General features: G+C 35.2%; 2 protein-coding genes across 19 annotated transcripts in view; one reads left to right on the top strand and one right to left on the bottom strand.

Annotated features, from left to right (window-relative positions):
- Pka-R2 (cAMP-dependent protein kinase type II regulatory subunit) overlaps positions 1–9,218 on the top strand; it is a 75,294-nt gene extending 66,076 nt beyond the window's left edge. For 12 of the 18 annotated variants that reach the window (XM_070108759.1, XM_070108760.1, XM_070108755.1 and 9 more), the window contains 5 exons: positions 132–227; positions 916–1,063; positions 1,198–1,273; positions 1,344–1,526; positions 2,043–2,228. In XM_070108759.1, coding sequence (XP_069964860.1) covers positions 132–227; positions 916–1,063; positions 1,198–1,273; positions 1,344–1,526; positions 2,043–2,185 — 646 coding nt within the window. In that variant the 3' untranslated portion in view covers positions 2,186–2,228. Of the gene's footprint in view, positions 1–131; positions 228–915; positions 1,064–1,197; positions 1,274–1,343; positions 1,527–2,042; positions 2,232–2,402; positions 2,759–4,713 lie in introns of those variants that run through there. The other 6 variants (XM_070108756.1, XM_070108768.1, XM_070108754.1 and 3 more) reach the window with 4 other exon arrangements.
- Positions 9,219–9,586: 368 nt separating this feature from the next.
- On the bottom strand, positions 9,587–14,001 carry TER94 (Transitional endoplasmic reticulum ATPase TER94). The gene is made up of 7 exons (XM_014248190.3): positions 13,823–14,001; positions 12,727–12,829; positions 12,130–12,576; positions 11,073–12,063; positions 10,402–10,994; positions 10,186–10,340; positions 9,587–10,103 (listed from the first exon to the last, which is right to left on the bottom strand). Exons 1-7 carry the CDS (start codon positions 13,837–13,839, stop codon positions 10,010–10,012), a joined length of 2,400 nt encoding a protein of 799 aa, XP_014103665.1. The 5' UTR covers positions 13,840–14,001; the 3' UTR covers positions 9,587–10,009.
- Positions 14,002–15,435: the final 1,434 nt, after the last annotated feature.

The raw sequence follows: 15,435 nt of genomic DNA, 5'->3' as shown, positions 1-15,435 counted from the left end.
GGGGAAAAGCTAAGCAAACAACGAGACGAATATTAATATATAGTAAGAATACTCAATCATACTCATCATTTAACAAATTTTTACCTCTTTTCTCTTTTAACCTGCCTTTGATGCTCGAACAAACTGATCAGTGGAGTTTACAAAGTAATTTGCAATGGTGATCATATTTTCACTTACGACAATACTGGAATATTCGGTGAACTGGCATTGCTCTATAACGTACCAAGGTGAGTGAAAATTTCATTAATATAAGTAGTTCATAAATTATTTTTTTTGTACAGACACAGCACAATTATAAATAAATATGTATATGTACAAAAATGCGTAAAATTTGGTGAAAAAATATATGGATTTCAAAATTATATGCGCATGACTACCAATTAGTATTAAAATAATGTAAAAAAGTTGCTGTTCATAAAAGCATCAGCATCACTTTTTCCAACTTAAAAAAAATTCGTGTTTTTTATAGAAAATAGATATAAATGTTTCCCATTTAATTAATGAATTCATATTTTTCGCCTTTTTGGAGCACAAAAGCTTATTGAAGAGAAAAAATGCTGGAGTTTATTTTATTGCCTTAATTATCTTTATTACAACCTCGCCGGGAGAAGTTTGTATTTGTGTTTTGTGTCCGATAGCTGACAAGGGCATGCTGGTGTGCAGTTGTGTCAGTGAATTCATCGTTTTTATGGGAGGAGGCGTTAAAGTTGAAAATAGATGTTCACTCAAATGGAAATAAAGCTTAAAGTATATTAAAAAGTTATTTTATTGATTTATCGTTGCTCTAGACATACATTATTACAAGCATATGCGATGCAACTTAATTAAAACGGGAGATCAAATTGGGAACTAATTCGGGTTATAGTCTAACAATAAAATACAGCCGTTTATGTAACGATTTTCGATTACTTTCAGAGCCGCCTCCATACAGGCTGTCACAGAGGGTCTACTCTGGGCTATGGACCGTCAAACGTTCCGCCGCATTCTATTGAAGTCTGCTTTCAAAAAGCGAAAAATGTACGAAACGCTTTTGGATAGTGTACCAATGTTGAAAGCGTTGAAGGTAAGTATCCATATGCATATTACTTAGACGGAGGTGCTCTGTAATCCCGTTTCGAAACCGGGTTCTGGAGTCATCTTTCTTATGGGGAAGTATATAATGATTTATTTCGTTTCGTTTTCAATATTTTCATTTAGTCCTATGAGCGCATGAATTTGGCTGATGCTTTGGTTTCCAAGCATTTCTCTAATAATGAGAGAATCATCAAACAAGGTCGGGAAAACGAACTTACTCACCAGAAAGCGCCTAAATCTTTACACAATTATATTATTTACTATTTTAGGTGATGTCGCTGATGGTATGTACTTCATAGAGGATGGAAATGTTGTGGTGAAAATGGATCAAGATGGCAAGGAGATCGAGATTTCGCGGTTAGGTAAAGGGCAATATTTCGGGGAGTTGGCTTTGGTTACACACCGACCACGCGCTGCTTCCGTCTATGCCGATGGAGATGTCAAAGTTGCATGTAAGTGAAAAGACCATAAAATATACTCATATAAGGTTATTTTTTGAAAGTTAGCTTTTATATACCATTATCCTACCACATCCATTAAAATGAAATTTTTCAAAATATAAATATTCCAATACTGTTGCATTAGATTTGCATTTTAGTAATGCAATATGTAGATTATTTTCATTTACTTATAAAATAAATTATGCATTATATTTAATACATTTACTGAATCCTTTTTCTAGTGGATGTGGTATTATTTTTTTTTTTTTTGCAAATTTTATTATTTTTAGTTCTCCTTTGCATTAGATTATTTTCCGCTTATGTTTTATCTCTTTAAGCTTTAATTAATTTCATTTTGTTTTTATTTCTCAATTTTCTTTCCTAATTTTCCCCCTTCATAATTTAAATTATTAAACTTCGTAAAACCGCATAACTTCGTATTTTAAAATTTTTCCGCTTGTGCTTGCATATCTTACTATACTATATATACCCGATTTGTTATACATTACGCGGACCCTGTATTTGTAGTCTTAGACACAGATTGCTTCGAGCGTTTGTTGGGCAAATGTGCGAATTTATTGGAGAGCGGCATTAGTGGTTACCGCTACCTAGACGATGATTTGCGCATTTATTATGATAATATGAAAATGTTGCAGGACATTAAATTGTAGAGCGAGTTCATTTGGTTGTTGTTTTTTCATTTTAATTATAGATGTATGCTTTCATTCCTTAACGTTTTTATTATTAATTATTTTGTATGCAAAAAACGAAAACTCTTCTATTTTAATATCCTATGAATTTTCGTTAAAAAATCATCAATAATAAAATTCAATACACAATGTAACAATCAAATGCTTGAATCGACTTGTTCTTGGCAATGGGTAAAAGATTTGGACAAAAGTGCTTTCGAGCGAATACTTGGCTTCCTTACGGATGTGCTCAAGCGAAATGCAGAAATCTATGAAGAACAGTTATCGAATCTTGCGCGAGAAAATATATTTTAAAAATCTTTCACTTTTCTTATGTATGTATGGACAGTAGTTTTCTGTATTCGTTTTTGTTGAATTTCATTCACTCAGTGTTAGTTGTACATGTCTCCATTGAAATTCAGAACGAAGAATATTTCTAATTTGATTTTGTTCTTGCAAAGGAAGCCCTCTACTAACACTGAGTAAATGGTAATGCTATTTTATAAGTTTCACATACCTACAAATAAATGCAAAAAAAAAGAAAATAATTCTACAATTATTTCAAATTATGAAAACCGGCAAGAGAGTACTGATAGAAGGCGCGAAAAGTCTTTTAATATGAGCAGAATAAGGAGAAGGAATAATAAGTGAAAAATTATTTTAAATAATTGATTTGATATGAAAGCGGAAATGCCAATTTTCAGATTTTTTATAATTTTTTATTGTTATGCAATTGTTTTATAAACGAAATTAGAAAAGCCTAAGCTTAAAATTCATAAACACAAGTAGTACTCCTGCTAGTTTCAAGTACTTATACTTATAAAGGTCTTAGGGAAACACTAAAACATAAATAATTAGGTCGGTAGTTGCTTGTTAGAAGACCCTAAGTTTTAGGTACCATTACATGCCCTGCCACTTCCACCGTCATTCTCATCACCACGCTGGGGACAAGCTCAACTAAAAGCTGCATTGGTAAGGTTCGAGTAATAAATAGAAGATAATAACGGCGCATGTTAGCCTCTAATTTTGGTCAACGGCTTACACTGCTTTTAAAAACACAGCCAACCAACTCACAACCACTACAGATTAACAATTAGAAAATGCCAAAGAAACACTTGCTACAATTGGGTAAATGATATCCTCACTACACTCACACACATACACAGTGTTTTAACAACAACAACTAACTTCTTTTAGCAGTTATACGAGTACCGTTATACAGGCAAATACCGTTAACTAGCTAAAATATTGAAAATTATATTGTCTAAAATAAAATAAAAATGGTAACGGTTCTTCTTTTACTATTTTCGGCATTAATATACTCATTGAGCCCATTCATAAACGGAACTGTATGTTACACATACACATAAACACACTCACACTACCAACATACAAGTATTTATTAATTACATACAAGTATTTTAAAATTAATTAGTTCTTTTATGAACAGTTATAAAAAATATGTATTTATTATACTACGAAATATCGTAATTTCTAGTGCCAGTGGAAATATTAATAACTGTCTACTACTCCATACCAAGACGTCTTCAAGACCTGTGATTGACAGCTCAATTCGCTTCTATTTGAAGGGATTCCAATATTAGAATTGTTGTCCAGACGAGTTAACCCTTGTAGATTCATACCAACACCAAGAAAATTGGTCGCTGATCCCCCAAAAGTTTACCTCAAAACGTGCCAATTTTAAATTTGAAATAACCTCATTTTGCACATATGTACAACACATATTTTTGGTTTAAATTAAAAGTTCTCCAGTTATTATATTATTAAAAAACATTTTAAAATTAATTCAACACTTTTGAAAAAGAATCGGATTTATTTTGCCTTGGACATACACCAAAATTGAAAATTGTCCTTAACACTAACACTCACATTTTAAGAGGTGTTGGTTCCTTAGGAAATTTTACATCAGGACTTGATGATCTAGTTGTTTATAAACCTGTGCTATCAGAAATAAAGGTGTGAGCAGGATCTCAATTAGCTGTCAAAATGTTTTTTTTATTAATCGTATATGCCGTTATATGTATATTTGCACAGAAATTTTTACCAGACTCAAGAATCGTTCCAGAAATTCGCTTGCGTATGCATCGTAAATCCCGTTACAATTGTAAATGTGTATGTATGAACTTGCTTGTGCAGGTGCTCAACTCTTTCTGTGCTTTTATTAATTCTGTAAATAGCAAATCTGTTATTTTTCTACTCTATTATATTTATTTTTATTTGTTATTTTATGAATTTTATGGATTTTATTTTTTGCTTTGGGCATTTTCTCTTATTTCTACTTCAACGAACTGAAGCATGCGAGTGAAGAAGTGCAATGTAAGAATTGTGTCTAATTGGCAACTGAAAACCAGAATAAATGTGTTGCGCATGCGGGCACACTAAATGCAATTAATAAAACAACAATAACAAATATTTGAATTATTTTTTAAATTTCGTTCAGCATATTTGAATAATCGCTTCTCACAATTCTCTCTACTCACTTTATTTAGTCTTGGAGGTGCGAGCATTCGAACGCTTGCTGGGCCCGTGCATGGAGATCATGAAGCGCAACATTGACGACTACGAGACGCAGCTTATCAAAATCTTTGGCACCAAAAACAACATTAGCGATACACGATAAAAAGTCTGAGTTCCAAAAGCAAACACACACAACTAAGAATACACACGCACACACACACTGGCCGCCACAAGCGCTCGCGTGCAAAGTACATATACACAAAAACAACAACAACTACTACAACAATGCCACTCTAAAAGCCGTGGCAATATAAATCTACTAATAATATCATTAATAATTTAATTAAAATCCAACTGAAACTGCAGCAGACGCCATTAGTACGTGTAGTTAGGAATACAGCAGCAGCAGCAGCAGCAGCAACAACAGCAGTAATAACAATAACAACAACATTAAGAGCAGCGTACTAAAATAGTATACAGTCAATCATGTTAAAAGTCAAAGGAGGGGAGAACCACTAAAGTAACAACAAAAACCGAAATCAAAAATGCATCAAGTCGCACAAGCAGTGCAACAGCAACAACAACTAAAACAGCATAACATAATACTAGACCAAAACAAGTCCATATTTATTCACAAAACATATTGAATTCTAAGCACAAGAAATAAGTTTAAAACAAAAAGGTACTTATGTATGTATACTAGTATAGTGTATGTATGTATGTATGTATGTATGTATGTATATTTGTATTTATGTATCTACTGTTATGTATATTATTGCCAGCGAAAGCACCTGCGACAAAAGCCGTTAATATATACCATACTCACATACATATGTATGCGCTTAGGCATACACACAGCCACACGCACAAGCCAATGCATCCCTGCAATGAGCCTTTGGTTGTCAGTAAATGTAGAAACTACCGTTCGGAAACGAAGTAGACAGCGAAGCATCCGACTTCTTCTAATCATGGAAGGATTTTCACATCAGTTGACGCTAGTTCAAGCATAGTTTTCGGAACTGATATAAGGCTGACAACTGGGAGTTCGTAGGACAACAGCATTTCGTGCCGGGATGCACCCGCTTACTGACCACATACATACCACACATACATACATATGCATGCGTATGCACTCATTCAATACATACATACATACATACGTATGTATATGTATAGTAAGCAAAGTGTATCCTAGAATTTATTTTTACTTGTTGTTTTTTATATTTCGTAAAATGAGAAGTAGTGGGTGTGAGCCAGGCGCTTGAAAACTTTTCTGTTGCTTACATACATACATATGTACACTATTTTTTTGCTATTCGTATTTATGTCCAAACAAAGTAAAAGGAAAACAAAACCAAGAAATATACATAAGTAAAAACAGTTAATTTACGTACATACATGTATGTAAACGCTTAAACCCTGCTCTCAACCAGAGCAAGAAGAAGAAGTAGAAGTAAGCGAAACACACGAAGTCTCAGCACAGTGAGCCGTCGAGGCGAATATATACCTTAAAAAGTAAATAGTTAAAAGCAACAAAAAAATAAAAAATAATAAAAAAACAAAACATAAACATATTTATTAGTGTAATTAAAAGTTTCAGCGATGCAGGCCATTACGAGATTGTTAATGAGAGAACTGAAAGCAGAAGAAAGCAAAAAGATAGAAACACATTTTTATAAACTTATTTGCGAGAATTATAAAAAAAATTATAGTGCAGACACTTCAAAGCTGGGTAGTTCATTTGAAATGGACTAAGGTTCTCTAGATTTTGTGAAAATAAACACACACATACATACATACATAGAAACATTTGTTATAAATAAAATAATTTTTATTTATTTTTTAATTGCAAAGCATTATATGTATATCTGGTTTATAGCAGGCACATTTAACAATTAATATGATCTTAACAAAGAAGTTGTAAGCGACGGAAGTAAAATATAAATAAAAAACAAAAAATATTAAAATAATATTAAAAATTAACAAAATTATTGATGGGTAATTTCAACATGTAATCGGCATAGAAATATACAACATTTATACCGTTATTTTCCGTTATTTCTAACTGAAACATACAAACATACATGCGGCAACAAAGCGAGCTATCTTAAGCCATACCAAACAGAAAAGAAAACTAGTTAAAACTAAAAAACATGAAATAACATACAGATAAAGAGAAGTGCATGCATTTCAAAGGAAATTATTAAAAGTCCATAGAAATTGTTCGTTTATTTGCTTCAGTTTTGTGTTCTTGACAGTTATATGACATATCAACCCGTTAGAAAGGGGTTTCGACAGAAAAGTTAGGTCGGTTAGTCGCCGAAGATCAGTGAAGCTTGTGCACACACCATTAGATGACTACACGATGTCATATATGAGTCCATGGATATTGTTAATCTTCCTAAGTTCTGTCAGCCTGCCGTGGACGAAGCTGTTTAACTAACCATAAACAGCAGCTTAATCTAGACACAGAGCTGTTACTGTTCTTGAGCTAACAGTTTTTAGACTGAGACTGAATAGAAACTGGACGCGTTTTGTAAAAGAGTTAAGATTGGAGCATATCCACCACCCAAAGGTCTTCACCATTTCACTATGACTGGGGATAGCATACATAATTTATTGAAAATATACCTTACGATGTCAACTCTACTACGTCTACTTAAATTCATTATATACCGTTATCAGAGTAATTCTTAGAGATTGAAATCAAACAAAGCTGCTTCATCTGTTCCTTGAATCGATTGGCTATACATATGTATGTACCATATACACCATGCATAAATGCATACATACATACATACATTTATTATATAGAAATGCATATGTATGTGTATGGAATCGTAAACAAATCCACAGGAAATATATTCACATAGATGCATATAAGTAAATCCAACTGTATTGTAATAAGCTAGTAAGAAAATATTCAAATACTTGTAAGAATACAATTACCGTTTTACATTGCACAATCGAAATGAGAGGAAATCATCAGAAACAAGTAGACTAAACCAGCATAAGCGTTAAAAAATACCGAATAAAAAAAATGAAAAACAAACATACAAATCGGTGCAAAATAAGATTAACATAACTGCGCGTCGAAAGTTCCGCACGCTTGAGTAAAAAGTTATTTGATTGCAAATTGAGAAAAATTTGCAAATTTTGTTTCTTCGCTTTAATCCCAGAAGCAAAGTAAAAATATTAAAAATGTTACCTTAAATAAGAAGAAAAAAAAATGAAAAAAAATATATTTTATTGACATCAATATAAATCCGTTGTGTGTGTGTGTATGTACCTATGAATTAATGAATACATATAAGCAAAATGGATTCCTAAAAGTCAGCATGTAATTAATTAACGTGCGGACATTCTTGCAACATTGTTGGATCCTATTTACGTATGTATGTAACATAAATAACTTTGAGCCTCCATTGATTTGATGTATTCGATGTGTTAACTGTATTTTTTTATGTATGTAACTAACTAGTCAGAGACGAACTTAAGCAATAATGCCCGTGCTTGTTAAATTCATATTTGTTACCGATAATGTGCAGCATCTCATTTAAAAGAGTACCGTTCGAAGTGAAAACTGAGCAAACGTTAACTGGTCATGCCCGGAGCGAAGTTCATAAAATACCACAGGTGAGATCTTATGCCACAGTTAACCTCCGTGAAGGTCATGAAGGTACCGTAACAGTAGGAAGAAAAGGAAAATACAGAAAACTCGTACCCATAGCGAGTGGAAGAGATCAAGCAGGAATTGCGATTGTCAGAATACAATCAAAATCGTTGAACCTTCTCTGTCACAACTCTCCTCTACGGCGATATCTTACGACATTGAGTTTTCATTTAATTAAGACATATTGTTCAATGTCGATGGGTAACTATGTAACTTACTTATAGCGACACCCTTCGCCCACTCGCTGATGTCAATCAAATTTACATTGTACCTTGTCCTTCAATATTCAAAAATATGTATTTAGATATCTTCAGTTGTAATTGAAGCATGACCTGCCAATGAGCTGCCAAAACTATCTGGTCCAAGTATTCTACTTTCATTAGTTTTTGGGGTAGATTTGTTAAACTTCAGATACAGGTCATTATTAAACGATAATTTCTCATCCGCTTTTCTATTCTTTCTCCAACATCATTTACAAATTCCCCCGACTGTTACGCACATTCGAGGCGAATAGAGAGGAGATATCCAATGAAAATCTACTAAATGCCCCAATCATTAGAGGGAAACCCATGGTCAGTGTGTACGGTTAGGGGTCTATAAGACCCTTGAACCTCGAATTTTTGAGTATGCTCAACATGGATTCCCATTTGCGCTAACTAAGGCACAGACAAGACCCTCGCTAACATGAGCTTATTATACCTGAACTGCACTCTAATATGAAATAATGTATTTAAACGTTAAGCGATATAATTGAGAAGCAATTTTCAATTAAAATTAATTATAAATAAGTGAAATGTGTAGTATTTAATACAAAAAAATAAAAATATTTAAATAGTAATTAATAAAGAACCTAATGAAAGGAAATGTGAAATTGTAACATGATTTGGCTTGGGAAAAAAGGTTGGTAAGCGAACGGGGAAGTGCTCTGTGTATAGGAAAATTCTACAACTGGGGCTGGATAAATGCGCTACTCAGTAAAAATAGCCTCTTTAAGTGAAGATAAAACGTTTCGATATAATGTCAAATGTTCGACGGATAGAGAAGTGTAACTTCTTAACTGTTAACCGAAACAGACACGGATTTTTACCAGCTACTCCTCTAAATTACTTCAGAGATCTTATCTGCCCCTGCAACAACATTTATTTACTATCCTGCTGTAGAAGCATTTATTGTTTACTACCTGAAGTGCCTAAAATACTGATATCCGGTTATCGAATTGAAACACCAGGGACTGTTGTGTGTCCACTAAACTTTATTGTTTTACTTTTATATCTTTTAAAAATTTATTTTGTTTTGTTTTTTTCGTAATGTTAAAATTATTTTGGGGTACGCTCGAGTTCTACGTGAGTACGCATGAAAGGTTCATACCTAGGTGTATATGTGTGAATGTTGTAAGATGAAGATCACGCGACGGCTCAAAATCGTTTATTCTTTAACTCATTTTCGATACTATCAATTTCTGTTTTTTTCGCTTTCGTAATCGCTTTAGAGGCGGTGATTTGGTAGATAACATCTTACATAGTTGTATTTTATTTATTTTTTATTATATTATTATTTGTTTTATTCAAATTAGAAATTGTTGTTTGTCTTGTTTAAGCATACTTCAATTTGACAAATTGGTTTGTTTAATATTCATTGATTTTAAAACTAAAAATCTAACTGTAAAGATCGTCATCACCATTGTCGCCTGGCGGATTCGCTGGTACATTCGGTCCAGAACCTTGCGAAGTGCTGCTGGCACCCGGGAATCTATTAAGTTATTATATGATTAAAAAATAAATATATCAATTAACCAGCTCTCATTCGCCGTAAGGATCAGTTTAGAAATTACCTGAAGTTCTGTCCAAAGCCGCGCGACTGCTGCAAAGTCTGTGCAAACATTTCGTATTTCCGAATATCGTTGTCCGACACCGAACGTCTTGCGAACTTCATCGCTTCTTCAAAGTGTGCACGTGTGATTTCCGGGACTGGATCATCTTCATCCATCTAAGTATTGCGATAATTTCGAGTAAGCAATTGAAATCAAATAGTTTTACTCAGCTCTTACCTCCATAGTTTGCTTCTCTGCGCGTTCCTTTTCCCGACGCACTTCGGCTTCGATTGCTTGTCGGATAGCCAACTTACAGGCACGCTGACAGATTTCGGTCAAATCAGCACCTGAAAATCCTTGTGTCACCTTGGCAATGTATGTAAGATCGACATCCTTGGCCAGTGGTGACTTGCGAAGGTTTGCCTTGAGAATAGCTTCACGCGACTTGTCGTCGGGAAGTGGAATATAGATCAGTTGATCCAAACGGCCAGGACGCAAAATGGCTGGATCAATAATGTCGGGACGATTGGTTGCACCAATGATAAATACGTTCTTCTTAGCACCCATGCCGTCCATTTCGGTAAGAATTTGGTTAATAACACGATCAGCGGCACCGCCAGCGTCGCCTACATTACCGCCACGTGCCTTAGCAATCGAGTCCAACTCATCAAAGAAGAGCACACATGGAGCAGCCGAACGTGCTTTATCGAAAATATCTCGTACGTTTGCTTCGGACTCACCAAACCACATAGTAAGCAATTCGGGTCCCTTAACCGAAATGAAGTTAGCCTGGCATTCATTAGCAATAGCCTTAGCAAGAAGAGTTTTACCTATGTGCGGAATACGAACAGCAAATACAAATACAAAATCATATTCAAGGTGGAATAAACTAGTTTTTCAAAACTCACCACAACCAGGTGGGCCGTAGAACAGCACACCACGACTGGGCTGCATGCCGAATTTCAAGAATTTATCCGGATGTTCTACTGGGTACTGTACCAATTCTTGCAACTCCTTCTTCACACTTTCCAAACCACCAATATCCGACCAGGTAGTGTTGGGTACCTCCACCACAGTTTCGCGCAATGCCGATGGGCTCGACTTGGTCATAGCATAACGGAAATTCTCCATAGTTACGGCCAATGAGGCCAATACTTCGGCATCGATTTTATCGTCTTCCAAATCGATGAGATCCATCTTTTCACGAATCTGTTGCAAAGCGGCTTCGGAGCAAAGCGAGGCCAAGTCAGCACCCACATGGCCGTGCGTTTCAGCAGCAATTTGCTCCAAATCAACGTCTTCATGCAATTTCATATTTTTGGTATGAATACGCAAAACTTCCAATCGACCGGTGGCATCCGGAATACCGATGTCAATTTCACGATCGAAACGGCCGAAGCGACGCAGCGCAGGGTCAATTGAGTTTGGCCTGTTGGTGGCGGCCATGACAATAAGATGCGAGCTCTTCTTCATGCCATCCATAAGGGTGAGCAATTGCGACACAATTCGTCGTTCCACTTCACCATGGGTCTTATCACGCTTAGGAGCAATAGCGTCGATTTCATCAATGAAAATAATAGCAGGCGAATTTTTTTCAGCTTCCTCGAAAGCCTTACGCAAATTTGACTCTGATTCACCGGCAAGTTTAGACATGATTTCCGGGCCGTTAATAAGGAAGAAGAATGCACCGGTCTCATTAGCGACAGCACGTGCAATTAACGTTTTACCTGTACCAGGTGGACCATACATGAGAATGCCACGAGGTGGTTTCACACCGATAGCCTTGAAAAGCGAAGGATGACGAAGGGGCAGCTCCACCATTTCCTTGATTTGAGCCAGTTGTTTGCGACAACCGCCAATATCATCATAGCCCACAGCGTTAAGCGATTCCTCTTCCTCCTATAGATCATAAGAGTAAAAGCATTCTTAAACTAAAAGTTAATAATAAATTTCTTAAAACTTTACCTCGCGTTTAATTGGATCACCATCACAAAATATAACGGTCTCAGGCGCGACAATACAGTACGGCTCCGGATCGGTGAGAACGACCTTAAATTCTACCGGGCGCATAGCAGCGCGCACAATAAAGTTATCACCCATGTGGATGGGCCGGTATGCTTCTAGGAAATATGGTTTCAAGTAGATTTCGAAAAGATTACCGGTCACACCTTCTGCCGTGTCGTCGATAGGCAAAATGCGAACACGTTTGCCATACTTTACATCGGGGCACGATTGAATGGAGACCACGTCGGACAAGTGGACACATAGATTGTTACGCACAACACGATTCATGCGGATCTTCTCATTGGGGCAGTTTTCATCCGATAACACTATGCAGACGGTTTCCTTGCGGCGCTTGCCCTTCAAAATAACCGTATCGCCTCTGAACAATTGCAATTCATCCATTTTTTCCTATGCAATGCGGGGAAATAAAATTAATATTACTCAACTAATAAAATAAATAATAAATTCGCTGTAAAAAAAAAAAAAAAACGAGGACACGTACATCACGACACTAAGTTAACATACATATATATATATATTTTTTTTTTTTAATTGTACCTGCGACAATGACACCACGGAGTTATCATCGTTGACGGCTTCTTCAACGATTAAACGGTTTGGGCGGTCCTTACGCTTAAGAATTGCAGTAGCTAAATCATCACTATTGGAAGAAAACATTTTTAAATCAGTAAGTAGCATGAAAGAAGGGCGTAATATTTTTTAAAAATTATTTAAAGCGCATCACACCGCTTGTCACTAGAAGCTTGAGGGCAAATAGGTTTAGAATTTGCTCCAGAAGCCTCTCCTCCTTCACCGTCTTTCTTATTTGGGCCTGTCGAGTTTGGCGATGGCAAGTACAATGAGCCCTGTGTTTTTTTTAAACTCTGCTCTTGTTCCTGCCTATATTTATGTACAAAATTTGTTAAATCTTGATCCGCGTCCATCAAATCATCATCGCAGACATCGTCGTCGGCATCGGGACTCCAATGAAACGGCACATGCCGGCGTCCACTATTGCCTCCACTTCCAGAATTACCACTACCACTAGCCATTGTTTAGATTATTTTTTCTCTATTAGTTGTTTTTTTTTTTTTTTACAATTGCGTATATAATTTTCTTTGTTTAAAAGTATTTCAAAATTCGCTTCAAAGCGTTGCCTTCAAAATTTTGGTAAAACTTTTGAAGACTGAATGATTTTGATAGATATTTCAATACAATTTGAAATTTGTAAAACATTGTGGATTTCTTAAGCCTATTGACATTTAGAAGTGTACAGTGGAAAGCAATATTCTTATTCATGGGCATGGGTAATTACAGACAGAGCAAATGGCGTATGAAAGGCCGAGTTGATGCCACAAGCAGGTCATTTGCAGCACTGCCTGTACGTATTGCTGTTTGGAGGTTATTTTTTCAAAACCTTCAAATATTTTAATTCAAAAGCATAATAAATATCTTGAAAACGATTAATTTTGACAAATTTTATGCTATTTTGTAAGGCATTTGATTAAATTAAAATATATTTCGTCGGCGATGACAACGCGAAATTGAAGCTAGCAGTGGACTCGCAGTCGCAGTCTCTGCAGCAGCAACTCATTTTGACAAAACACAAAGTCGGCTTTTCAGAAACAATGAAAATTATGATCTTTACACTCACCCTTTAGAATCGGCCATATTGGTTGTTAACACTTTATGCTTAATTCACTAAATATGTCGATAACTTTAAATATTATTTATACCAAAATCACTTAAACGCGGAGGAAAACTTTTCACTTTGCAACGAAGGCGGCAGACAGCGAACGCAAACGATTCTTTTTCCTGAGTGTGTCGAAGGTTCGTTGACGGGAGTCGACGTTCAGGCAGCGCAGCTGCGGTTGGCAGAAAATTGCAGAGTTCTTCTTTTGAGCAGCAGGATTGTAAAAGTGAAACGACGTACTTCTCCGAAATTTTTCTTTTTATCTGGTATTAAAATCATATTTCCAAGCTCATTACTTAACGCTGTAAATATGTGCATGGAATCAAAAGTCAGGTCAGTTAGGGAACGATATTCAGTACCATTATTTTGAAATATTAAAGTTATCTTAATTATTCACATACTGCTATCTTAATACAACCCTGATACGAATGTTCGCTGACTCATGAACAGTGCTGCCCATTCATAAAGACACGTCAGATTAAGAAATTTGCATTAGTTTGCACTTTTCCTCTGTGTGGCCTTGAGCCCAAATAAAAGGGTAACGAATTCCTTAACTATGACACTTAATAAATGAATATCTTCCAATTATTTGCAAGAGATTAATTGGGCATAATTGTGTTCAATATTAAACTCTCACACTGGTTGTAGAGCCATCTAGTGCAAAATTTTTGGTTTAAATACGTGCTAAATTATACATAAAAGTAGTGCTGCCTTTAGAACTCCAGTTAGGCTAAATCCGTAAAAATATTTATTTTATAATTGCAAGGTATTCTGTATGCACTTACTTTAGGTTAGGAATCTTTATTAAAATCAGGGCGTCCTCATGAACTCGTGGTTTTTTTGGCAGCACTGAAAATTCATGCGCTCTTTCAGAAGGCAAATAGAAGAGTTTTGGATCATTTTATCTATGGTCTAAGCAGGGATAATGGGATACCTAACTCTTTCCAGTGTGAGAGCATCTCAAAATTAGCGTTTTTTATAACATTTTCCAATGTAGCCAGATCGGACAAAATAATAATTTTTGGGAATTAAAATTATTTATTTATTTATTTATTTACACATCATTTATTAAGATTAAATATTATTATACATGTATCCGTTAAACATATGCAGAAACTCTTTTTTTGTGATTTTGTGATATATTAAACAATTGATTTTTGAACATTCAATACGTAATCAAAAGAATAAATGTATTAGCCATGGTTGTGGACCAATAACATCTGAGTAACGGATATTGTATTATATTATCAATCAATTTTTATTCAATTTAATTAAGAAATTCTATTAACGGTAATATATTATATTAGCCTTTTAATTACTACATAACCTTGATTTCCGTTTTTATTTGTTCCATCAGTGATACCCGATTAATTTCCTTGCGAAAATCAAAATACCGCTTAATTTAACGATACATCGATTGCCTTTATGCTGAGTTTTCGCTGATAGGCACACTACTCATTAGAACTGATTTTCGAAAATTAGCCAACGAATCACAGGCACAGTATATCCTTACGTGGTGTCCAAAGGTTCTCGTATCACTTGAAATATTGTCGTTCCCTCAATATGTACGCATC

This window comes from Bactrocera oleae, chromosome 4, assembly GCF_042242935.1.
Source record: "Bactrocera oleae isolate idBacOlea1 chromosome 4, idBacOlea1, whole genome shotgun sequence".
Lineage (NCBI taxonomy): Eukaryota > Metazoa > Arthropoda > Insecta > Diptera > Tephritidae > Bactrocera > Bactrocera oleae.
The sequence above is the reverse complement of the archived record's forward strand: the minus strand, read 5'-3'. Positions and strand labels throughout refer to the sequence as shown.

Bases quoted from the DNA above. Each gene is read 5' to 3' on its own strand.
- TER94 (XM_014248190.3), bottom strand. The intron at 10,995-11,072 runs GTGAGTTTTGAA...TTCCGCACATAG, and splicing joins CTACGGCCCACCTGGTTGTG to GTAAAACTCTTCTTGCTAAG. The intron at 10,104-10,185 runs GTAATTTCTAAA...ATAACTTAATAG, and splicing joins GGCTTTGGACAGAACTTCAG to ATTCCCGGGTGCCAGCAGCA.